This window comes from Pinus tabuliformis, chromosome 2_2 (assembly GCF_031772625.1).
Source record: "Pinus tabuliformis cultivar Carrire ecotype Pingquan chromosome 2_2, CPIR1, whole genome shotgun sequence".
In the NCBI taxonomy this organism is placed as follows: Eukaryota; Viridiplantae; Streptophyta; class Pinopsida; order Pinales; family Pinaceae; genus Pinus; species Pinus tabuliformis.
Genome location: NC_142300.1, coordinates 355,841,328 through 355,869,069, shown reverse-complemented (window position 1 = coordinate 355,869,069; position 27,742 = coordinate 355,841,328). Strand labels below are relative to the sequence as shown.

General features: G+C 42.0%; 1 protein-coding gene across 7 annotated transcripts in view; it reads right to left on the bottom strand.

Moving 5' to 3' along the window:
• LOC149192717 (uncharacterized) overlaps window positions 1-27,742 on the bottom strand; it is a 473,076-nt gene that overhangs the window by 379,336 nt on the left and 65,998 nt on the right. For all 7 annotated transcript variants that reach the window (XM_089404681.1, XM_089404682.1, XM_089404676.1 and 4 more), the window contains one exon: window positions 21,588-21,641. In XM_089404681.1, coding sequence (XP_089260807.1) covers window positions 21,588-21,641 — 54 coding nt within the window. The remainder of the gene's footprint in view (window positions 1-21,587; window positions 21,642-27,742) is intronic.

Below are 27,742 nucleotides of genomic sequence, written 5' to 3'. Positions count from 1 at the left end.
TTTGCACATTTGAGATGGCATACTCAATGATTGCATGACCTTAGTTGGGTGCTTGCAAGAAATTATTCCGTAATAGGTTGGAGAGCTTCAAACTCAATGACATTCTACATGTTGGTCACATGCAAGAGGTTGCTTGCTAGAGAACACCCTCCATTGGAGGAGGAGAAGTTTGGTGTTTATGATGAGGGAATTAAACCTTGAATAACATGGGGTAGCTTACATGTTTACATAAAGGCATGGACTTGACTTGCAAATCACTAGTTTGTCATAGTGGGCATGCAAGGGGAGTGGACTCATTGGAGCACATGGTTTGGGAGAAGCATTGGAGTCCTTGGAGAACTAGAGGAGGCACATTGGACACATCTCCTGAAGTGCCCTTCCATTCGATCTTTACTTATGTACAACATCACCTTGGAATTTGACATGTGTACCCTTTAGTGCAGTAATCCACATGTGTGAGACTGCCTATGACTTTGTAGGTTGCTTGTAAGAATTTAGGCCCACATACGTTTTCTTGGCCACCTTTACATCTCATATATAAAGGGAAGAAGAGAGTTATTCCATCATTTGTGATTGTACTATTTTCTTTCTACTTGTCTTCTTGGAGCAAGGCACTAGGGTTCATGAGATCCTAGGTGAAGTTATGAAGTATGGAGAGGAGGCCTTTGTTGGGAGCTTGCTACACTGAGATACTAGTATTTACTCTTGTGAAGATGATGATCTAAAAATCGTGTATCTCATTATTGATCATCTTGTGGTAGAGATGTGAGAAGAAGAGTGAAGTAGTCTCTATCTCTCTCTTGTCTTGGCAGCGCTAGGGATTCTTGGAGCATGTGGAGCATCTTGAATACTAGGGCTATAGCTTTATACCTTGGAGACATTGCAACTAGGGTTTTGTGAGTGAACCCTAGATTGTACTTGTTGAAGAATAGACAAGAGGAGACATCTTGCCTTGGAGGACTTGTTATTGTAATGCTTGTTGGAGCTCCTTCGTGTTGGCTAATGTATTTCCCACTTTTCTCTAGCTACAATTTTGGAGAGCTAGAGGATTGTACTAGCCTTGATATGAGGCTATTGTATGTACATGAGCTTCATCTTAACTTATTGCAAATTTCATTTTCAGCTATATATTTCTTCATGGTTTGATAATTTCCAGCACAAATATATCTTGTTGATTTGACATAAGCTGAGGTTGAAATTGTTAAGTGATTTAACATTAATCTTGAAGATAGGGAAATTTTACTATTTTTATCACTGCTATAAGGTGATTTTCAAATTTATTTTTTGCATGTAAGATTGCCCTAGAGGGTTGAAACTTGTTGGCACGCAAGGGTATATTTTCTCTTGTATTGCCTTGTTGATTGGGGTTGATAAGAGGTAAATATTGTTTGTTGTTGTTTATGTTTCATCATATTTCCTAACATCCTTAAGGTAGAAAATTGATAGGGTGATAGGAACAAAGTTCATTATCACACAAATATTTAGAACGTCTGGAATATGGGAATATCCATTATAGGATAAATAATATTTATATATAAATGTTTCAGTCAAAAAGTGATAAAATATGATGATTGATTGTACAACGAGGGCCCCGTATATATACCTAAGTGGGATTCCCTTTCATGAATAGTCAGGTATTTTAGGACACGTCCATTCAGTATACTAATTATCATTAATTATTATTAATTATTTATGAATTATTTATTTATATTATTTATATATTTATGTTCATAACATTGCCTTACCATTTAGAAATGCTTTGTCCTCAAATCATATTGATGAAAAGGCTTGATGAGCTTTAAATGAGGTTCGTCATTAGGTTTGTCTATATATATATAAACTTTAAAATGAAATATAGCACAAAATAGTAAGAAACCAACATCAATAAACATAAAAATGCTATACTAGACTTGGAAACTACAAACATAGATTGCGAGGTTAAACTGTGATATGAGGTTATGAGCTTGAGCTATCTACTTGGTCAATGGCCGTGAGGTTCGTCGAACCTCAAAAGGTTTTTTAGGTTCACCGAATTTCGAACCTCAAGGTTGAGGTTTGGCAAACCTTGTGACCTAGCTTGTACTTCATTTCCTTTGTTATATACATATATGGAGTTTCTAGCTATCCAAATCTTGTGTACCTGCAGATTGGTTATATTCTTGAGTGGGTTGACTCAAGCTCCTGTTGTTCATGCGATTTGATATTACAGCGCTGAACTTGTTAAGTGACTTAAGACACACCTTGAAGATCAAAGTTCTAGTGTGACATTTTGTTGTAATACAAGTATTCAAATCTGTTATAAGCTTGGAAAAGTGTGTCCTTTACCCACCACCAGCGGGTGACCCCTATAGTGAAATTTTCTCCTAGATTTGTCTTCAACTAGCAGCCAGCAACCACCTGATAGCTCGATGTGCTAATATTCTCTACCACTTGAGCCACCCATTGTGTGCCCTCGCTCATCTATTATTGTTATGTTTTACGTATGTTCTATGCTTAGAGAAATTTATTTCAATTTTCACAGTTAGCTCAATATCTTTTCCAGATTAGCAATCACATCAGCATTAAAGTAAATTGCAGATAGAACATAAACATACATCGCAAAAGACAAGCCAAGACAGGAGGACACAAGATGTGGTGCTAGCCAAGGACAAACCCCAATGTGGGGAAACCCTTGATCAATTATTCTTATATGTTCTTCAATAGTTCAGCAGAGAGAGAGAGAGTACATTTACAATAGAAGTCAACACTTTGACTTATCTAAATAAAGCATAGATCATCCCTAAGAAGATGATACATGAGGTAGCTGAACTCAGTTGAGGACATGCTTCTTCAACTGATTCTCCTAGGTGACTTCATCACCCATCATAGTGTTGCACCTCGTCATCATGCTGCACCTCACTGTGTTGCACCATGTTGTACCCATCATCACTATGCTAGACCTTATTATCATACTGTTGCGCCTTATGATGCACCTTCCTGTACTGCAACATCTTGTTGTACCTTATCATCTTGTTGCACCCACCAGTGCTGCCTCATCCTGTACCTCACCGTGCCCATCATGCTGCATCTCATTGTTGCACCATGATTGCTTGTTGTCCCATGTACCATGCTCCACCAAGCACCATGTCCTTGCTGTCCCATTTACCATGCTCCACCAAGCATCATAGCCTAGCTGTCCCAATGTGTTTGCAGCACCATGCTTGCCACCATGTGCTTGTTGCACCTTGTTGTTGTTGTCATCCCATTGTGCCATTGTTGCACAATGTCATTGTTGTCCTATTTACCATGTTGTCACACTACTAGCATTGTTGTCCTATTTACCATGTTGTCACACTACTAGCACTGTTGTCCCATTGTTGGTGACATGTTGCTCCTATGATTGCTTGTTGTCCCATTTGTGTTTACAGCACTGTGCTTGCTGCTGTCACATTGTAACCTACAACAATCCAACGATCATGCCCCAGAAACATACCTTGAACAACCTTAATGAACTACAGCCCAGTCAAGATAGATGGTAGCCTTCTCATGCTGCTGTTCTGAGCATATGGCAGCCCCTAACACTTCCACGCTGGCCTGTTTTGGAGTGGCCTACCACAGACCTCTGTTGCACACTAATAGCCTTTTGAAACAGTGTTACTTCTCAGACCCCTTGTAAGATTTTCCTTCAGTACATCTCAGACATGTACCTTCATGCTCTTCTTGAATTCAGGCATCCCTGTCACCATCTGACTCACATCGAGTAAGGCCCCATAAAATAGACTTTCGGTGCTATAGATGAGATGTGTCAACTGACATGGTCCCCAATGGACTTCCTGCAACTTGATACAAATTGCCAACCCTGAACCCAAGAATAAAAGTATTTTTGAAAATTCTATTTTCAAACACATACCTTTACATCGATGAATGCCACCCTGAAACCTTTGACTTCCATTGCCAAAATCGACACCAATTTCTTCTTGCGATCAGATACATAAAAGAGATTCTTGTAAATGAATCGAGTTACCCTCATTCAATTGAGGGGTAAAATTCCCTACACCCTTTCCAGGATGGGTGGCATCGACTCCAAGTATAATCCCACAATTGTTTCCATCTCTAACAAATTAGAGAGAGCACCCTTCTATCCGATGAAGTGCCTTGAAGCACTACAATCAATAAGCTAGATTCCCAAAGAGTCTGAAGGAGAGGGCCAATACAAGATGACGCTTCTTTATCTTATCAGAAACAACATTTGATTCTTCATACCTAGGGTTCCTTTCTTTCTTTAAAGAGTCAGTTGTTTCCTTGATGACCTGCATTACCTGTCATTCCTCCGATCATTGAAAATGTCCCTTGAATGATTGTTATCATCATCAAGTGATGTGTCCTGCCATTTGGACACTCCTTCACATAATGGCCAAATTTATTACAAACAAGGCATCTGCCTTTCCTTCCACCCTTAGATCCGGACTTCCCAATGAAGTGATCTTTAGGTAGGCCATCAGAAGCTTCTGCTGCGCCATTCTGATAATATTCTCTGCTTCGATTTAACCCTTGGTGAATTTGAAGAGGAATGAGGAATCCGTTGATCCGTTTGTCCTTTACCAACTGTCTTCAGGGATTGCTCTTTCACTCTTGCTTGGATTTGTCTTCACCTCAGCGCTGATACCATGTTAAGTTTTAGGTATGTTCTATGTTTAGAGCAATTTATTTCAATTTTCACAGTTAGCTCAATATCTTTTCCAGATTAGCAATCACATTAGCATTAAAGTAAATTGCAAATAGAACATAAACATAGATCACAGAAGACAAGCCAAGACAAGACGACACAAGATGTGGCACTAGCCAAGGACAAACCCCAATGTGGGAAACCCTTGATCAATTCTTCTTATATGTTCTTCAATAGTTCAGAAGAGAGAGAGAGATAGTACATTTACAACAGAAGTCAACACTTTGACTTATCTAAATAAGAGCATAGATCATCTCTAAGAAGATGATACATGAGGTATCTGAACTCAGTGGAGGACATGCTTCTTCAACTGATTCTCCTAGGTGACTTCATCACCCATCATAGTGTTGCACCTCGTCATCATGCTGCACCTCACTGTGTTGCACCATGTTGCACCCATCATCACTATGTTGGACCTTATTATCATACTGTTGCGCCTTAAGATGCACCTTCCTGTACTGCAACATCTTGTTGTACCTTATCATCTTGTTGCACCCACCAGTGTTTCCCCATCCTGTTCCTCATCGTGCCCATCATGCTGCATCTCATTGTTGCACCATGATTGCTTGTTGTCCCATGTACCATGCTCCACCAAGCACCATGTCCTTGTTGTCCCTTTACCATGCTCCACCAAGCAACATAGCCTAGCTGTCCCAATGTGTTTGCTGCACCTTGTTGTTGCTACTATCCCATTGTGCCATTGCTGCACAATGTCATTGTTGTCCCATTTACCATGTTGTCACACTACTAGCACTGTTGTCCCATTGTTGGTGACATGTTGCTCCTATGATTGCTTCTTGTCCCATTTGTGTTTGCAACACCGTGCTTGCTACTATCCCATTGTAACCTATAGCAATCCAACAATCATGCCCCAAAAACATACCTTGAACAACCTTAATGAACTGCAGCCTAGTCAAGGTAGATGGCCGCCTTCTCATGTTGTTGTTCAGAGCATATGGTAGCCCCTAACACTTCCACGCTGCCCTGTTTTGGAGTGGCCTACCACAGACCTCTGCTGCACACTAACATCCTTTCGCAACAGTCTTACCTTACCTTTTCGCTGCCCTCAAACAATCTGTAATTTCTCCTTTCCAAACTCAGCCTCCCTGCAAGTATGAACATACCTCATTTAGAATAGCGTATGGCAATGAATGACTGCGTCTAGGGTATTCTAGGACAGCAGCATTAGGCCTGCATTTAGGCCTCTCCATACAATGTTATGTTCCTCCTTTATTCAGCCTAGGAGCTTGCCCTCTCGGCCCTAGAACCTTGGCCCTTCATCCATCAATTCGGTCACTTCAAGTGGCCTGCGGCTAGGGCATCATGGTAACCCTCCTTGACTGCGGCTAGGGCAGCTTGTTTAGCCTCCTCCATAGTTGCGTTAACACTCCTTCCATGATTGCGTTAATGGTAAGGACATCTTCTTTAGGTCAGTGTATAAGTCCCTTCCATAACTATTGTTTGATCTCCATTAGGGCAGTGTAGATCAGCCTCCTTTCCTCCTGCGTTTAGGGATACTTCCTCCTAGATTTCTTTCACACTAAAACCCAAAACAAGTGGAGAGAAATCAAGAGTGAAGTGTGTGTAAAATGACTCTCAAGTCATCTCCTTTTATACTAAAACGTTGAACACATGTGGGGGTTATTTGGTTGTTGGCCGACCTTGATGAATTGTCCCATAACACAAATAAATTCATATCTCCATGAATACTTATCGGAATCGGATGATCTTTAGATCAATCCCACACCTCTCGATGAGAAGGATCCAAGAAAAATATCAGTTGCCTTAAATAAGATGACCCACATCGAGTTTGGCCCTAGTTGCCAATTTTAACAATTATGATCGTATGTTTGAAGGTGGGCCTTCCAACCCCAAAGGTATGATTTTTCATTATGTAATTGGGTGCCTATGCTTGCTTTTCTCGGGCACATTTGGGCATGGATTATTGGGGGGATTTGGCAAAAAGGACAGGCTTTCACTGTACTCTTGTTCCCTTACCTCAACTTCGGGGTTAACCTTGTATCCTAGTCCTGTGGGATCTGCTTTCCTATCTATTAGCTTTAGGAGTGGCACTACATGGGAAACCATGATTTTGGTTGCGTGGTCCCGCTTCCCGATTCCATATATCTCACTCCCCTCTGCTCACTACAAGCCCTTTTCATATTTTCCCATCTAGATCCACATTTGTCCATTGGGTCCACAAGGTGTTAGCCTCCCCCTCCCCTCGTCCACACCTTGGGCCGGGCCTGGAAGAATGCCCTAGATATCAATGCTGCTAAAAAGAAAGATAAAAGCATAATATGGCCAAAATCAACTGGAAATGTACCACAAAATGTAAAAGAATTTAGCATGTGGGCAAAGCCAAACATGAGCTCTACCCCCTATCGTTAGGCCATCAACCTGGTTCCTAGGGCCCCCATGAGCGTTCCTTGCATCATTCAGGAGCCCATGATTGTGCCAACCTCTGGTGGGCGATGAACTGCCCCACCGTAAGGGGATAATCGCTGCTACATCTTACACATCATACTCTCATCCCCTTGAGCCCCGAGCAGTAAAAGAAGAAAAATCAATAAAAGGCAAAAGGCATGTGAAGAAGGGTGGAAAAACAAAGGCCAGGGTAACTCATGTACCATGATTGCTTCCTCCTACATTCATACACCCAAGTTATGGGATTCCTTCATCATAGCTGGCATATGCTTGAAGTCTTCCCTCTGCCCACATTCTGTTCCATCATTATTTCCCATGACACATGATATTTGATGGATGTACCATGGGCCTGTCACTCCCTTAAAGGTTGAAACCACGCAATAGGATCCTTCACTAACCTCTCTTTTCGAGCAAGGTAACACCTGCACATGTTTAAAGCCCCTTTGAAAGGGCATGCCACTATGAAGTGTCTGCTTCTTCCCTTGATTAGCAAGTTTATCTACTCAATTATACTAATGAATTATTATACTGGAAGGTGGGGAGACACATTGGATCTTATACAGGATTGCAAGTGGGTCTTCATCTTGGACTTGGCCTCCCTATACGGGATCCAAGCCCTCCAAAGGGTCATAATGGCACTTGTAGGGAGAGCGTTGAGAGCCACGAGCCTCCAGCCTTACAGAGCATTCATTGCCACACCATGGGCTTCTTCAGCACCACCACATTACTAGTTCATGCCCCAATTATACATAGATGATGATGCACTTGGACCACGTTGCCCAGTCGGCTACGCAGTGCACCCGACACTTAGCAGTTGATCCAGGGCCCAGAGGAGGTTTTGTCTCACCCAGAGAGGCATGGGAAGTCATGTGTCATCTTCCAACCCTAATGGAGCATCGACATGATCTTGAGCCATTTGGAGACCCATGAGATCCATTTGGAGCCCACAAAGCCCAAATTGGAGTTTGGAGATGTTTTGCAACATTTGGAGGGTATCCCCCTCTTGACCACCATTTTTTAGGCCCTCACCCTCATTCTTAGCGTATGAGGCCTCAACACTAGCATTAGAGAGCACTTCACATTAATTACATGGGTTAAAGGACAAATAAAATAACAATTAACGTAAAGCTATCTTGATTGGCTTGTAACCAAGGGTTTGTTACCTTGTTTTAACATTTTAGGGGCTTCATAATTAGAAATTCGAACCTATGAGTCTTGTATAAATATGAGATACTCACTCTCATTTGGATTCATCACACTTGGGATTTTCGGTTACCTCATTAGAGAATTTTCAGCCTGCACTTTTGTGGAGTGATTTGGAAGAAGCTAATGCATTTTGATATTTGCAAAAGTTTGTTTTCTCTCTTGAAGCTTCTCTTTGGCATTATTGTGGATGGATATACTCTTCATTGTCTTGTAAGTATATTTTAATGCTATTTTTATGAACTAATGAATGTCTAACGCATAGAATTGTTGTCTTATGGTTATTATTGTGCCCTAATTCATAAAAAAAATGTTTAAGGCCTTGATACTATTGGAGAATTTTTGCATGTGTTACTCATAAGATGATGAAAGAATGAATGTTCATAAAGCATAATTTGCATTTGCATCCTTGAAACTCCATAACAATTGCCATCGAAGTGTAAAAGTCTAAAGTTTGCGTGTAGTTGCATTCATAGATAGTGAAGCTACTTCTTTAGGCCTCCTTGAAGAGAGAAGTTACCAAATCAAGGTAAATTTTAACTCCAATCCTCCCAATTGCTAGGCACTAGTCCTAGATCCTTGGTGATCACCCTTAACTCCACGAATCATCTTTCTCTTCACCTTTTTCTTCCTTCCTTTATGCGTCCCTTTACGGATAAGGAGGCCTCCCTAGGGCTTGGTACGAATTTCAATAGGGAAGGGCTTTAGCAAAACTGTTTGGACAGTATTCTGCGTTGGTGTTTCCTCTGGCCATCCTCCTAATTTGGGGCAATTATCACAGTCAAATTTCAATATAATTGATTCCCTAGCCATCATGCCAAGTGGGAGCCCTAGGTGCTATTCTTCAACTTGGGGATTCTTTGAAGGCTTGAACATTAGTACTTGTTGAAGTATATCAATCATAGCCTTTTCCCTTGTCTATCTTGACCTTGGATGTACTTTTATCTCGTCGAATATCTTAACCCAATGTCTCAGGCAGACTTCCCTTCAAGGGGTTTTTCTTGGAAAGTTGTCCTAGCTTCTTCCAAAGCTCACACTTTAATTGAACCTTTCCATTGAATGAGCCATCCTTGCCTCACTTTGAATCCTATTATAGACACATTAATCACAAGTGAGGGATACTAGGACTCCTCCCGTCAGTGAAAATCCAAGAAGAGAAGGGGACATAGGCTATGGTGACAGTGGGCCTTTGTCCCAAATTGTTGTTCAGCCCTCTAGCTTTAGCCTATTTACTAGACCTGCTAGTTTGTGCAGCAACATGCCCTAATGGATGTACCTTTTTGGCATTGAAACAAACTTGTATGGTATTTATTCTCTTGGGTTGCACGGTGTTTTGGATTGAAGTAATGTATTTTCTGTTGTAATTGAATACTTCAAATCAGCCCCAAGACTGAAAGTTCGCAAGGATTAGATCCATAAACCTCGAGGAAATTAGCTGAAATTTAAGATTTGCATTAATTGCTCCAATTCTTGAAATTTCTACATTGCATAACCAGCATGGCCTTTGGTTTAGAGATCAATGTGTGCTATTTTGCAAAGCACTATACCAGTGTTACTTGGGAGCAGGAGCGAAAGTGAGGAGCGGGAGCGGGGGTGACATTTTCAAAAGCTCCCGGTTTGGGAGCGAATCCAGGAGCGATTTTTATATAATATATATATTTTTTATATTTTGATACATATATGTCAACAAAAACATGTAGAATGATGAATTAGATATAAAAAACATAAAAAAACATAGATTGATCATTGAACCATCAACCATATAACTGTATAACATCAATCATCTAGAAGTTATAATCTTGATTCTTCATCAACCACGTCCACAAGTTAGTAACATACAACATATTGAGTCTCGTAGTCGTGAATCATGATTCATGATTCATCAATCTTAAAGTTTCAACTTCAAGCTTTCAAAATTGAAAATTCAATATATAACATTTATCATCATTGATCACCAAAGTTGTACTTGTAAGCTAAGTTTAACCATTACAAGAAATAATATCTAACATGAAATGAAATGATATAAAATGAATTATGAAATGAAATGAAACAACTTTCACAAAGCATCATATTCATAATACAGAATCATTACCAATGAGTTATAATTGCCAACTTCAAACTTAAATTGTCACAGTCATATATTGTTTAGAAAAAATATCATTATGATATGAAAGAGTCAAGACTCAAAAGTTATGAAAACTAATAGAAACTAGAAAAAACAATTAAACTGTAAATCTATTATCTACTACTACATGTGGCCCTTGCCACGAGAAGTGTCTAATGTATGAGCAGGTTGTGGTGGTCTTCTAGGAGTCTCCCGCACAGACTGACGACCAGAACCAGAAGGCACATGCCCTCCACGTGAGGGTGTAGATGGAGGCGGCGACAGCAAAGGAACAAGACTCAGAACTCGAGCACTGCTACTGGATGGTGGAGGTGGCATGGTTGTTGCTTCATCTTCCTCTCTTATAAGTTCCACTTCCAGTTCTTCAAGATGTATAGTGCCATCCTCCAAATTATCATCCTCTGGGTGGTTGTCCCAAATTTTATATGTTGGATCCTCATAAGCCCGATCACAGTAATGACTCAACAACCTCAAGTTGTAGTGCACATAAACCAAGCTTTCTGCCCGGTTTTCATTGAGTCTGTTTCTTTTCACATTATGTATGAAGTTGTAGGTGCTCCAACCAATGTTTTAAAAGCCGACCGGCTCGGAACCGACTCGACCGAGTTGGTCCGAGCTGGTAAAAAAATTTGCAGCCTGGCTGTCGAACCGGTTCGGCCGGCCGAGTTAAGACTGACTCGGCCGGGTCAATCTTAACTCGGCAGACTTGACCGAGTCCGTATCAACTCAGTCGGGTCACTTCATGCGGCTAGTAAACCCCAAAAACAGTGTTTTTTTTTATGATTTTGCTGAGTGTTGGGACCTCCAAATGGATTTATTAATTGGTTAAGTGGTCTTTGGGGTCCATTCCCCTCTCCCAAACCCTATTTAACCCACTCAACTCCTCTCATTCTCTCACAGCCATCTCATGCATTTGAGTGAGAACTTCATTGAGAGTTTGTGAGGAGTTGTTGAGTTTGTTTTTGGAGCAGCAGTGAGGAGCTTCTTGGGCAGCCATTTGGAGCAGCATTGAGGAGTTGATTTCTTGGAGCAAGCTTGAGGAGGCAGTTTGTGCCTGGAGGTATTTTTTTTCACTTGTACAAATCTGTTTTTGCTTATTAAATTTTAGGTGCATATCTAGAAATCCTAACGAGTGTTTTTTGTGAAAGAAACGAACATTGAATCAATGTTTTTTTTTCATTTTCAAATTGTTTGCTTTCATTTCCAAGTCAAAAAATAGCACCTAGAGTGAAAGATGTTGCTTGGGCATATGTTGAAATGGTTGATAGTCAAATGCATTGCAAATTTTGCATACGAAAATTAAGGAAGGTCTTGGGGGCATTAATACGCTGAAACAACACTTGGCGGGGATTAGAGACCAAATTACTCCATGTACCTCACCAGAAATTGGGGAGATAAGGAAGGAATTGTTAGCCAACTTTGAGAAGTTTAAAGAAGATAAGGCTAGGCAAAAAGAGTTAGAGGCTGAAATTGGGAGGAAGAGGTAGATACAAAAAATGATGGCTACCAACCCCCATTATGATTTTGAGGGTTCTTCCTCTGTCCCTCATACTGATGCATCCAACCCTTTCCGATATGTTCCTCCCTCTTTTGATTCTATTCAAGAAAAGGGAAAGGGTAGAATGAAAATGGGTGATATGACTATCAAAAGTTATTTCACTCCCTCCTCTCCATCAGATGCACATGATCCTCAGGCTAGTAAAATTCAAATGCAGCCCACTTTAGATGACCATTGGAAGAAAGAATTGAGGGAGACTACTTGTGATTACATAGCTAGATGGTGGTATGACGCTGATATCCCCTTCAATGCTTCCTGTTCACCATATTATGAGCCTATGTTTGATGCCATACATGCTGCTGGAAAAGGCTTCAAAGGCCCTACCATGCATGAGCTAAGGGGGTATCGTTTGCAGAAAGAAATTGCCTCCATTAATGAGTATTTGAAAGATTTCAAGGACTCATGGGCAAGAACACGATGTACCATCATGACAGATGGATGGACTGATCAAAGAAACCGTACCATCATAAACTTTCTTATCTTCTGCCCACGGGGAACCATGTTTTTAAAATCAGTTGATACATCTGATAAGGTAAAAGATGGGCAGTTGTTGTTTCAGCGATTGGATCAGGTTGTTGAGGAGGTGAGGGTGGCTAATGTTGTTCAAGTCATCACAGATAATGCCTCTAACTATGTTCTTGCTGGTAAACTGTTAGAGGAAAAACACAAGACCATCTTTTGGACCCCATGTGCTGCACATTGCATAGACCTCATGCTTGAGGATATTGGAAAAATAGATTGGGTCAAAAACACTGTAGATCATGCCAAAAGCATAACAAAATTTATCTACAATCATTCATGGATTTTGAGCTTCACGAGGAAACACACTGGGGGCAGGGATATTATTAGGCCTGCCATCACTAGATTTGCTACTCATTTTTTGACATTGCAATCTATGCTTTCCCAAAATAGAAACTTGCAAAAGATGTTTTCCAGTGATGAATGGAATCAAAGCAATTGGTCTCACAAACTGGAAGGCAAAGAATTGAAAAAGAAAGTTAATGAAGAAACTTTTTGGAGAAAGGCAGCAGAGATTGTGAAGCTTGCTGAGCCACTGGTTAAGGTGTTGTGGTTGGTGGATGGGGAAAGATTGGCTATGGGCTTCATTTATGAGGCTATGGATCAAGAAAAGGAGTAAATAAAGAGGGCATACAAGGATAGAGTGGCTAAGTATGGGCCCATTTGGGCAATCATTGATGAAAGATGGAACAATCAACTCCATCGCCCTACACATGCAGCTGGGTATTTTTTGAACCCACAGTATCATTATAAAGCTAAGGAGTCAGGATCTTTGAGGGGGGAGGACAAAGATGGAGTGATTGACTGCATTGATCGCATGATCCCATTGGAGTCTGATCAGCTGGAGATACACCGACAGGTCACGACCTTCAGCAATGCCTCGAGTACCTTTGGGAAGAACCTAGCAAAGATTGCAAGAGAAACAGATGAGCCACGTAAACAAAAATTTCAATTTTCAAATTCTTAATAGTGTTTTAAATTTTCGTAAATCATTTATAATTTGAAAGTTGGATATAATTTGTAATTTTGTTGAGCTAACTCATTACACTCCTATGTTTTTTGCAGCACAATGATGGGAGGCTTTTGGTGGCCATTGTCCTAAATTGCAGAAGTTTGCAATTCGTATTTTGAGTCAAACTTGCAGTGCTACTAGGTGTGAGCGCAATTGGTCTGTCTTTGAGAGGATTCACATAGAGAAGAGAAATCGTTTGGATCAAAAACGGTTAAATGATCTAGTCTATGTCCAGTACAACCTCCGGCTCAAACGCAACCAATTGTTGAACAAAAGACCTGATTCAAATCCCATTGTGTTGGAAGATATTGATCCAACATCAAATTGGGTAGTGGAGAGTCATCCAGCAGAGTTTGATCCTAATGAGGATTTTGATTTTGATTTAGATAAGGAGGCATCACTCGAACATGATGTTCAGTTGAATGCAGATCCCGATCCGCTTGTGCTACCAGCCTCAGCCTCACAGCCAGCAAGGACTCCAGTTGCAAGCGCTTCCTCTGCTCAGCCACGATAGAAGCCCAGCTGCATATCTTCTCTATCTCAGCTTGCATTTACTGCACAGCCTGCTAGTGCTACCACTTCTACAGTTGCAGTTGGAAATGATGATGAGGAGGAGCCATGGGGCCCCCTGTCTGACTCTGATGATGATCGAGAGATTGATCCACATGATCTTGGCTCCTCTGGCAGTAGCTACTAGCCAGTGGCCCAGTAGTACTGGTCACAGTGTACTTTTGTTGTAGAGGCCATTTCTAGCCTCCTTGGTTATGTGTTTTTGTTTTGAATCTTTGATCATGTATGTATTTACTATTGGACAGTGCACTGGGTGCCATTTTGATATAATGGATATATTCATGAGCCTACTTTGATCATATGTTGTCTTCCATCTATATTCCAATGCTGTGTGTTTGAAAACATGAATGAAAATCTTTAAAATTATGTTTTTTTATTAAAAAAATAAATATTTAGTGTATATTTTACAATGACCGAGTCATTGAAATCGAACCGGCCAAGTCGACACCGAGTCGGAGTCAGAGTCGGAGTCGACCCTCGGCCGAGTTGGAGTTTTAAAACATTGGCTCCAACACTTCTCTGCAGAAGAAGTATTTACAACCTGTGAGAACTTTTTTTGCCAATTTTGGCAATGGACGCCATATGATTCTCACCATGTGAGAGCATCAAATCTGTCTCTATCTTCCATTGCATGAAAGGTACCAAACAAAAAAGTGTAACTAAAGTATCCGCCTATTTCAAGACGCACACTAGCACATTCCTCCTTGTCAGGTATCAACTTTTCTAATGCTTCCAAATATCCTGTAGATACCTCTTCATCTATATGGGGTTTGGCCCTAACCCCACCCCCTGGTGCAGGTTGGCCCAACCAAGATGTAGAGGAGTATTTTGGCATAAGGATATACGCCAAGCAATGTAGTGGAACATTAAGTTTATCCCACCGTACACACACACAATCATGAATCAGTTTGTACAAGTTGGGATCATTGTTATGAATAATATCTTTTATTTGCCCCAACATGGTATCCATATGCTCATACACCTCGCCAATCATTGGTTTATCTATATCTGCAAACCGAATCATGTGATAAATGGGCTTGGTGAAATCCAACACTTGCCTCACACGTGCCCAAAACATACCATCAAGAGCGGCCTCCTCCACCTGTTCAAAACCTTGCCTGTCAGTTGCATTTGTAACCCTTTCCTTTAATACCTGCCAGTGTGGACTTGATACCATGGTAGCCAATGACTCTCTTACCTTCAAAAGGCGCCTGAAGGTGAGGTAATAGCTACCAAATCTAGTCCTCGCAATCTTCAACAACTCCAATCTTGAGTGACTGCGGAAAAGGCCATGGGTATTGCTATGATTTGTAATAAATTTTATCATTTGTTTGTCTTTCTTGTACAAATCACAAATCCATTTCTATTGTTCGCTTTTGTTCTTAACAATATCATGCATCAAAAGGTTCAATGTGTGAACCAAACACCCAGACCAAAATATGTTGGGGTATTTATCCTCGATAATTGCTCTCGCTGCCTTACAATTAAGAGCATTATTAGTGATGACTTGGATGACATTGTATGGCCCAATACGTTCAATTGTTTTAGGTAATGGTTCTGCAATGTTGATGGCGGTCTTGAACTTGTCTGTTTAATCATATGCTGAAAGAAAGATGGCACCACTAACAGACACAGCAAGAACATTTATCAATGGCTTGCCTTTTACATTTGTCCATCCATCAGATACAATGGACACCCCATGGGCAGTCCAAGAACTTGTCATTCTATTCAAAGAATGTGATATTTTTGCTTTTTCATGATCAAGTCCAACGGTTCTTGCCTTGTCATACCCAGGGCTCTTGTATCCTTTAGGGGCATCATTTATGGCAAAAACCATTTTGTGCCAACAAGGTGAGCGAAGAACATTGAATGGTATCCCACATGCATAGAGAAACCTGTAAACTTTTGAATCCACATCATTCCTACACCCTTCATCAAGGAAATCTGATATGGTTCTACACCTTAAACTTGGTGACCCTGTGCCTCCATATCCACTGCCTTGGGAGGATCCTGAAGGAGTTCTTTGTGCATGTGATTGTGAGCTTGGTTCAAAGAAACCCTTTGATTTTTTAGATTTGTATTGGGCTTCCTCCTCTTCCCTTATGTATTTGGCTCTATCTGCTGCTGACACACCTGCACAAGTTTTGATTCCTATTTGTTTATCTCCATCCCATGGCATTTTCCTGTAGAGGTGGCACGGGTGTCTGAACCTGTGTAATTATTGTTGCAATGGAGGCAATGAAATTTAGTGGTTCCACCCCCTTTCCCTGCTTCAGGCCTGTTAACATATTTCCACAATGGGGTTTGGTCTTGTTTAGTTTTTTGAGCTGACTCATGTTCACTCTCCTCCAGCTCCTCCTCACCAAGGTTTTCATCAAATCCACTATGTCCCCCTTCTTCATCCCCTTCTTCATTTTCAATTTCAACCCTCCTTTTTCTACTCTCCAGCACCATAATAACCAAAAAATGAACCAGGAAGAAGAAAATACCAAGAAATATAACCATGATGTTTGAAATTTGAAGTTTTGAATTTGCAAAATTTAAAAAAATGGAAGGGAATGGCAATGGGAAATAGAGAAAAAATTATTTATTTATTTAGGAATAATTTAATAAACATTAAAAAAAATTGCTAGACACTCTATTCAATATTGTAAAGCCTACCTCTTTGGCGACCAATCTCCCCTTGCAAGCTCTTCAATCTCCCCTTGCTCCTTGCTTTCTCTTGCTCTCTCACTCTCTTGCTCCTTGCTCTCTCTTGCTCTCTCCTTGCTCCTCACTCTCTCCTTGCTCTCTCTCTCTCACTCTCTCCTTGCTCCTCACTGTCACCCTCTCTCAATCTCCCTCTCTCAATCTCAATCTCACTCTCACAATGATAATAAAATCCTCCCTCCCTCCCTCCCTCCCTTTATATCAAAAAAACCAATTTTTTTTCCACCAAAATTTTTTTCCACGCCAATCACTCCCATCGGTCGTTCTCGTCGCTCCAAGAGCAGTCAGGAGCGATTGTTCCCTGACCGCTCCTGGGTTATAAAAATCGCTCCCGAAGTGACGAGAGCGACGCTCCCTGCTTCGCTCCGCAAAATGGCAGGGAGCGCAAATTTTTTTAACAGGAGCGATTTCAGGAGCGCGCTCCCAACCCGCTCCCGAGTCGCTCCCGCCTGAAGCGCGGATTGGGAGCGGGATCTCGCGGGGGGGGCTCCCCCGCAACACTGCACTATACTAAATACAAAAACCTGGAAACCCTGACAGTAGAAAAACAGGGAATGTTTCTAAAAAGGCCTTGAAACTTATCTACAAATGGTTGAAATTTGAAGCACAATTCTAAAAGGAAAATCTGCAAATTTGTAAATATCTAAGGCATGAAAACCCATATTTTCTGAATTTCATAAATCTGAAACTTCTGAAGTCATACAACTAAACATTCTCTCCTATAGAAATGCAACCAACACTGTGAAGTTGGCATAAACAACCCAACTATTAATGTCTGCAATAACCACAAGATAGCATCCAAGTTAGAAAATACAGTCATTCACACGAAAGAGATACATGGCATAGTTATCTGATATGACATTGCTCACCAACTAGCAAGTCAAGCACCCTCCCATGTGAAGGTTGCCCAGTGCTCATCCCTAAAAGAGCAAATAATACAACCACATCAATCTTCCCACTCTCAACTAAGACTCCATTCCTAAAGCTGAACCTTTGTAACAAGACAAACCTAGAAGACACTTGTCATAAGATACCCCTACTCTATGAGGTGTGTGTATGAATGTATGTGTACAACTATAAATAGATAAAGTAGATAGATAAAAAGCCTTATTCCTATGGGTTCAAATAAGCCTGAAGAATATTGACATACATCAATCTTGCTGATGTTTATTGGTGTCGACAGACCTACCCAATATTAGTGATCCTTTTGTCTCCTTAACTATGATTATTCTTGTTGCAAAGTCTAGTTGCTTTAGTTTTTCGAAAAGCTTGTCATCCTAATCCTACTAGTGCAATGTTGGAATTCCTAAGTCTAACCCGTTAGAAATTATTCTTGTACTATCTAGTTTATTTCTTCCTACTCGTTTAATTACTTAACAAGTTATTTACCATGTAAACGCTGAAAATAAACACAAGTACAGTATCAACATCTACAGATCATCAACTGAAAGAAAACAAGCACACAAGTGACACTGTTATTTTTGGACCAATGTCCTCGGAAAAACCCAATGCAGGAAAATCGGTGCAACTATTCAGAGGGTTTTATTATTATGCAGTTTTCAGAATACAACTAGGGTGCCAGAAATGGCTCACCCAACAAAGAATGCCCTCAGCAGTAGTACCTCTCCTCGGAGACAGATATTCCGGCTGATCAATCACCGGATGAATGGTCCCACAGCAACAATTGCAGCTTCCACTGCTCTGCGTCACTCTGATAGGGGCTGCATCACCCTATCCAGCTCACCAGCACCCAGTTTGTCCCACGAAATCCTTCCAGCGCTACCTCTTGGCCCTGCGCCAGCTCTGCTAGCCTCTGCGTTAGCCCCTAGACCCTCTGTGTCTCACACACTGGCCTCTCCTGGCTCTGCGCAGCTCGTGGCTGCCTCTGCGTAGCACCCATCTGCCTCTACGTCAAGCTTTCTGGGCTCTGCGTTGTCTCTCTGGTACCAAATCTACCTCTCTGCTATGTATTAACTGCCCCTCATTGCTGATCATTGATTCTATCTCTCTTAGCAAACCCCGCTCTAGAGAATAGAATGACTGATCACTCCAGTGTATTCTCCAACTGGCCCTCAAGCCTCCTCTTATACTTTTCTCGTTGGTCCATCAACAGCCGAGATTAAATCTCTAATCAATGGCTAAGATTAGATTTGGCTTGATCGATGACATTTGGAACATTCTAACCCAGTTTTATATTTATTTATTTTTTTTTCTCTGTAAATGCTAATTCTATTAAAAAAGTGAAAAAATATGTACAATAAGGTTAAATCCTCAGAGGAGGCCTAAGCCAATCCTCAGAGGAGGCCTAAGCCAATCCTCAGCCAGAAAAACAGGGATTTTACAGTTCAACCCTTCATCCAAAATTACAATGCAGACATACTGACTAGATTTACCATACCTACAATTTTCATGGCCTGCATTGACTGACAGTACAAAAAAACCTCCGGCATAATCATATGTAAGACAGAAAGAGAGGTCTGGATTTTCAGCTATTACAGCCTGAAGCTTGAGAATAAACCAGTTATCTACCACTAACTTCAGACTCAAAACCATAAAAACAAAAATACAAAACATATGAGCTAGAAAGCCACCCGGCAAGAAGTAACTGTGCTCAATCGACATGTCTTGGCAAAGCTGGCGTGTCCTCCTTTTCCTGGCTGGTGGAGGCCAGCCAAGTAACGAGACCATCTTCATCCAGAACTGGCTCGCCATCCGGATGAGTAACCAGGTGCAGAACTCCAAGATCTCGTTGAGAAGGCCCGCAAACTAAAACGTCTTCCTGTAATGGAATCGGCTGCTGAGGCTGTTCCGGAGCAGGGGCGTCTTCGTGCATATGGTCCACATGATAAACTCGTCCTGATAGGTCCCCGAGCAGAATGCTGTCATCTTGTGAAGGAGCGGAAACAGAAGGAGCCGAGCTAGACGAATTGCCCTCCTCTTCAGAAATAAGTACTGTGAAATTGATTGTCACGATGGGTCTATTGAGCTGACTCTGGAAAGAAAAACTGGAGCTCTGAAAAGAATTGTTTGGACGAAACCTATCCTGTTCCAACGACGGAGACGAGGGCGGAGTAGAGGTAATAGGAGCAACAATCTGAGGCGCGGGTCGAGCAAGGCTTCCTCTATTTCCTGAGTGACTTCCCCTGCGAGGGATGCCTCGTCTGCGCGGCATGGTTGCAAGGGCAGAGAACCAAGGAGAACAAATGAGATGAAGTAGACCAGGAGAAGAGAGAGCTCTAAAAATCTCAGGGCGTCTCCAGCACCGATCAAGCAGCCAAACCCAAATGACAATACAGCAAAATTGAGGCGACTTAGCCCCATAATACCCTGAAACATTAATGGCATTGCGCGGATCCATGGCCTGGAGCCAGAGTGCTATCAGAGTCGCCATGCTCGAAATGAATTCGAGCCAACTTCGAGGCTGCAGCAGAATTAAATCTCCCACCTTGAACTTGTTAAATCCATCTACGGCCTGTACCATGCAGTCCGCCGGCCTGCCATCCGTTAGGCCAGCTGTCTGTCCGGCGTAGTTCTTCATTGATTGCTGGAGGGATCACCCGCATCCGGGTAGTTTTATATTAATAACCATTAATATTTTATTTTTCCTAAATTTAGACTTAGGAACTCCATTAAAAATATTAATTATTTTAATATCTCCCAAATCGGTTAGAATCTGCGCAAACCATTTCTAGGTCTTGGAGATCTCATGTGCTTTAGCCTCTCCACCAATTTTCATGGCTAGAGCACATCCGATGCTACCCCAAATCAACATGACGATGCTGACATGGATGTTATTAATATTTTGACACAAGGAAAGAAACTGTGCTCAAACTTTATTATATATATCCTCTTCTGAGAAATGCAACCTCCACTTGTTAAAAACATTCTCTAAAACAAAAAAAGAAGCCTATTACTTTTCTTTCTCAAGAAAAATGGCCAGTATTTATGTATGGTCAATGTTTTAGTGTTGTTTAGAAGCATTTCATATACAGACAAGAAAGTTTTAAAATGCTAAGAGATTAACTGCTTTCAATTTTCAAATCCACAAGCTTCTTGTCTGCATTTTCAAACACCCATTTCCTTATTTGGTTTTATTTGCATAATCTCTACTTATGATTGCAAACTTAAAAAGTCAGGTGAACCCTCTTCAAGGTGATAGAAAGCCCTTGGAGAGACAATAAATATTCATGCTTTCTGACTAATATTATGATTTTGGGGATTTCTTTCTGTAACAATTTACTCCTATTTAAAATGGCCTTCCTTGTTCTTACTTCCATCCTTCCTCACATTCATATCCCACACAGTAAACATGTTATACTTGGCAATCTAAAGGCTGTCGTGAATACCAAAGGTCAACTAGTTGGAATATTACTATAGCAGCAGTTAGAAAAGCCAAGAAATGCATGAGACTTCTAGTCTATAATAGTAAACAGATATCTACTTGTGGTTCTAACTTTTTCAGTAAATAATTTATGGTTTCTAGCAAATTATGGGAATAGCCTCAATTCTGTTTATGAAATTCAGTGTTAAACAACAAAAACAAATGGAATCATAAAATCTATTTAAATATGACTAACGAACAACTTTCAGTAGGCATGCTAAGAACAATAAACAGAAAAACAATGCTTTTATCATTCAACATGGTGAAGCTTAAGATTAATGTGAGACTATGCAGAGTTTCAAAAAGGAAAAAAGAAATAACTTTATATATATATATATATATATATATATATAATAGAAGGACAACAGACAGTTCTACCTGAATATCATTCTGATTGGTGATGCTGACAAGATGACCTTGATTGTTTAAAAACTGCATGAAGAGGAAACAATGAGAAGAAATTAGCACAAACAATTAAGCTTGTGCAAGCACCATGTATCTAGTGTAATATGAGTGTATAGCTGCCATGCCTTAGATTGAATCCTTGTACATACAAAGTAAGACATTACAAAAAATAAAATCTTATGAAGAGGACTTTGCAACCAATAGAATCTTATGATGATGGCTTTGCAAAAACTAGAAACTTGTGAAGCAAATTTTGCAAAAAAGTTGAATCTTGTGAGAAAGACTAGGCAAAAATTCATGTTCAATGAGGTATATCCATAAGCCTATATGCTACCTCTGTAATGAGGCACATCTTAAGCAGACTTGTATTTTAAGGAGCTTCATAAATGGTTCAAACTTCAAACAAAGACATTCTGAAAAATATTCTTTTATGAGGAATATATTAATGGGGCACAACTTAAGGACACTTGTGTTCAAAAAAGATTCATAAAGGGTTCAAACTTCAAACAAAAATCTTGAGAATGTATGTGTCTGTGTAATATTCCTAAGGAATTTTTACAGTAAATATGCAAAGCAAACATAGACAAAAAGCCACAAAATGTAAACACACAAATTAGATCACAGAAATGCACCAAAATTTGCGTTGCTTAGCCATTTTATTATAATAAGAAGAGGGTACAATGAGGTGCTGGAAAGTGTGCACCTGGGCTTGCTCAAGGCAAGCTAGCTAAGCCCAAATGAACAATAAGAAGTCCCTCTCAAATCTACTGCTGCTCTCTCCTAGCTCTACGCTGAAACTTTCCCAGAAATATGTTGTTGGTTGTGAATAACTGCTGCTAGGACCTCCTCCAGTCCTCGGAAAATTCCGGGAAATTAACCCCGAGTTCTCCACCAATAACCCACAAATGGCACGAAGGTATTGGACAAATGTTGAACTCGGAATTTCGGCCAAAATCTCCCCTGGCTCCTCTAGTTGCTGGCTGAATTGGGACCCCTGTTTGACCCCTCAAATCTGCCCAGAAAATTCCGTCAAATTAATCTTGGCCTCACCTCAGTAAACCCAGAAAATCCCAGAAAGGGTTTGGCCTGAATCCACCAACCCGAAATTACCCAAAAGGGGTACGGCGTTCTCCTCCAACTGTTGGCCCAACACCCAGTCTAGAAATCACTGCTAAATCCCTGCTCAAAAACTCCTCCACTGAGTTGGGAATTCCTACAATATTTGTCTCGAAAGAGAAGTGAGAATTCGGCCTTCAAATCCCACTAACTCTAAGTGATTTTATCGCGACAAGCTGAGCCTATAGCGAGCCCAAAAAATAACTACGCAGTCCCTAGGAAGGAAAATTCGTCCCACTCTAAAGCAAGTACCTCTAGGCCTGAAAATCACTCCATAATTTCGCGATTCCTCAAGGAAATTTCCTGTAAATACTCAAAGGGAAATTCTCTGGGAATCTCCTCCCCCAAGCACCACGAATTGGCTTTTGCGTCCCTATCAAGAGATAGGAAAATCGACCCAAGTGATAGCCTCCAATCCAGCTCAAAAATCTTTGTCCAAACTCTATTCTAACAATAAGAGAATTTCCTACAAAAACCCAGAGCCTCTAATCCACGCTTGCTCCCACACTGTGCTTCCTAGAAATACCTCTGCGCCCAAGAAATGTGCACTGCTAAACAAACTCCTGCAATGATGCCCAAAGGAAACTCTGAATTGAGCTCCCCAAATTACCTCACTAGGGAGACACTCGAAGTTCTCCAAAATGAGGGTGGAATTCCCACTTGGCAATTCCTTGTTCTAAATAGCACAGTTGTCTTGGCTAAGAAGCTCAAGAGAACTAATATTAGATTGTCAAATGATCAAAGATGCCCAAAAGTGAGACCCCCAAGCTCTATTTATAATTTGTTGGCCCCTTCTCTCCTTGTGGTCCCCACTCTCTCTCTTTCCTAATTCAAACTTCCTTCTCTTTCCTCTCTCCTCCAAGAGTGTGAGTTCCCTCCTTAGGTCGAATTTCTCTTTCTTGTGGCCCCTACATTCCACTAGAGCTGCAATTTTCCCATTTCCTCTTAAGTCCTAATGTCGGAATAGTGTCTTCTCCCCAAACTCATCTCTAATGCTGAAAATCAAAATTGGGTATATTACAGTCCTCCCTATCAAAAATTGCTTGTCATCAAGCAGTGCTTGAACAAGCGCCTCCTCTATCTATTGATCACCACTATCACCATCAATAATACCAGGGTCCCAATCGTGCCACTGAGTCATCCCCGATATCTGCACTTCCTGGTCATGAAGGAATCCCTCAATAATCAAGTACCAAGCCATCCTGATCACTGTGAAGCAACCCTCACTCCGCTCACTGTCCAGCAAGGTATAAGTACCAGAAGCCCTCTGCATAATATAAATAAGTAAAACATCATGATAATATATGACTCTGTCTGATTCCCCATGAAATTGCCCTGGCGAGTAGTCCACCCCCTGCACTCCAAGAGTAAACTCCTAAAGATACAATCCAATCCCCGTGGGGAAGAAATCTCTCCCGCATGGGCTTTCCCTTGATATCCTCCTTCTGGCCATCCTACCATGCTGATGAAGTCCCCCGTGCCATTAGCGAGTCACCAAAGCCCAATGGAAGATTTGAATGATCTTCCCCTATAGAAATCAGCGCATCCCCAAGGGTAGTTGTACTACCAAGTCCTATGATGCTCGGATCCCATGCTAGTCTAAAAAGGGTGCCACTATGGTGTCATTGCGCAACTCTGATCATGGCAGTTTTCCCCTCATGCGCAAGTGGTATCCACCACTCCCGGGACCTGATGGCAAAACATCTATGGAGTCCCAACGCATCTGGACCAAGCACCTCCATGATGTCACCTCCTACCCATCCAACACTCACCCTGATCTGTAGCAATAACAAGGAAAACCAACCTGCAATCAAGGCCTCAACGCTCCCCCACATGTTAAACCAAGTGTGAGCTGGGTCATCCCCTATTCTGATCCCACTCACCATGAAACAGAGTGTCCAATCAACCAACCAAACTCCTAATCCCACAGCCAGAACGACTCTGGCATAGTCCTGACAGCGAATGGAACCAACTCACACCATGTCTTAGGTCCATGCATGCAATCAATATATTAAACTCCATACATCACAAACCAATCTGGTGTGTGCGACACAGCCCTGCGCCAACCATACCATACAATGGGATCTGTCGTCCTGCCTCCTAAAAGTGCTCCCCAATACTGCCCAGAGTCTAAACATCTGCCTGTAAGTAAGGTCCACCAACCATTATAGAATCTAGATGCTCCAGAGAGTCGAGACACCTAGGAATGTCTCACCAAAAGGGGATCATGCATCACCCTGAGTGTGGGCTCAAGGGTGGTGCAAGTGCTACCTCTGCAGAAGATTAGACTACCCCCAAGCCTGCATCCACCAACTCACGTCCTGACCATATGCCACAACTGGAAAGCCTCTCTCCCAATGCACTATGTCTCGTCCAATTGTCTCAGATGAACCTCATGGCTCCTGTTGCTCGTGATGAGAGCATCAAGAGATGATATCCAAGTCCCCTGTGTTAGTGTGCAATGTTGGAGAGTGATAAATGGAAGCTCACGGTCAGCCTTGTGATCAACTCGCTCTCCAAATTGGAGTGTGCCAAACCTAATGTTGTGCCTGATGCCCTCGTCAAGAGATCTCTGGCGACAACACTCTGACAACCTGTTGTGCAACGTCATGCTCAGCTGCACACAAGTACGTACCCCTACACTCCTCTGCATAGCACTGAACTCTGTGGCACAACTCCATGCACCACTGGATACAAACGCTCAATGCCATGCCCCCATATACCATAGGGAATCCCATATGTGCCCATGCATCCACCATGCTGCTAGTACACCCGCCACGAAGTGATCTACACCTCCTCATCTACCTTGGTAAACCGGCACGGCCTAACTCCACACTTGCTAGAGGGGATATCTTTGTTGTGCCGATCCTCGGTGACTCTTGTTCCCAATACCCCAATGGGAGAACATCATCTCCATACAATGCCTGGTTCGGTGGCCTACCCATGCCACCTCCTCCCACCAACTCCTGCCAGAGAATGCTAATCACCTTGCAACCCCAAAAGCAACCAACATACCAATACAATCCATGGAGCCTACTCACAAACTCCCTGTCAGCTAATGTCGATTGGAACTCCCTTAAGGAATGCATGTGCTCAATGACTGTGTCGAATACCTCACCAATGCCATAGCCATCCCACATGTCTGCTATCGGATAGGGAGCCCCACCTCGATCCTAGTGCCAACCTGGGCCTCCAGTACCCTCAGTGTCTAAGAGCTCCCACGGAGCTTTACTCCAGACTATGACCATCTCCATGAGTCCAGCCCACTCCATCGGGTACCAAATCAGAATCTCTCACCATCCAACCCCAAGAGAGGGATTTAATGCACGAATCGCCGCACATAGAACAAGCCCCCCATCCTGCGAGTGTTGCACCCTGCGCAACATGTCGCCTCATCTCACCATCCTGGTCAACACCCAAAATTTGTCGAGGTGACTCTGCCTCTCCCTCTCCAATGTGCAGAGGCAATCCCCGTCTATGTATGTCTGAAGAGGGTTGCTCTGATGCTCTAATGTGCACTCTAGCTGGACCATTAGGGAATCCAACTATTCTCCAACGTGAGTTAGTTTGGTCGCTAACTTGGCACAAACTGCTCTCGTGACCTCCAACTCCTCGTTCTGTTGCAGAATAGCATCTCGCACTGTCGTGGCCTTCTCTCTCAATGCTAGAAGGCAGGCCTGGAACTGATGAAACTATCGTGGGCTTCTATCACCTAATGACTCAGTCATAGCTTTGGATACCTCAGCAACTATCGGCATCTCATCCATGGGTGGCACCTCCTCAACAGATGGCTCCATGTCTGTAGGCTCTATCCTCTCCACCAAGGTTTCTACTGGAGCTATCAAAGAGGTCTCTAATAATGGTGACTCCTGCGCCACACCAAGTATAACAATGTGCTCCTCACCATCCTGTGGACTCTCAGCATCATGCTCAACCTCCCCCCAAGCTCCTGATATCTAAAGCCAGATCTCCACCAACAAAAGTGCCTCCTAGTCTCACCCCCTAACTGTCCTTGTCCTGTCTACTCCTTTTCAAGAGATCTAGTGCCCTAATTCTGTCGACTTTCCTCACATGATGTAGGCGGTTGCACCCCCACGACCTGCTCACCTCTATCGTCTCTGTTGTAAAGGTGAGGATGGATCTGGTCTGTCACCCTCCTCAACAGGGCCAACTTCACATCGTCCCAATGGATTCCACCCCAAAATTTCGGACAATGGATTTCCCTTGAGCCATGGGTTTGTCTCCGGTTTCACCCATCACTGTGCACTCATACCCAAATCCTCCATGATCTTCTAGCTACCCACAGCTGGGCCAAGATCAAGCTCTGATACCACTGTAATATTCCTAAGGAATTTTTACAGTAAATATGCAAAGCAAACATAGACAAAAAGCCACAAAATGTAAACACATGAATTAGATCACAGAAATGCACCAAAATCAGCGTTGCTAAGCCATTTTATTATAATAAGAAGAGGGTAAAATGAGGTGCTAGAAAGAGTGCAGCTGGGCTTGCTCAAGGCAAGCTAACTAAGCACAAATAAACAATAAGAAGTCCCTCCCAAAAATGGTGTTTCTCTCTCTTAGCTCTACGCTGAAACTACCCAACAATATGATGTTGGCTGTGAATAACTGCTGCTAGGGCCTCCTCCGGTGCTTGGAAAATTCTGGGAAATTAACCCGTCTCCACAAATAATGCACAAAACCCACGAAGGAATTGGCCAAATGTTGACCTCGTAATTTCGGCCCAAAACTCCTCTGGCTCCTCTAGTTGTTGGTTGAATTGGGACCCCTGTTTGACCCCTCAAATCTGCCCAGAAAATTCTGCCAAATTAATCTTGGCCTCACCTCAATAAACCCAAAAAAAGGCAGAAAGGGTTTGGCCTAAATCCACCGACTCGAAATTACCCAAAAGGGGTGCGTTCTCCTCCAACTACTGGCCCAACACCCAATCCAAAAATCACTGTTAAATCCTTGCTCAAAAAACTCCTCCACTAAGTTGGGAATTCCTACAA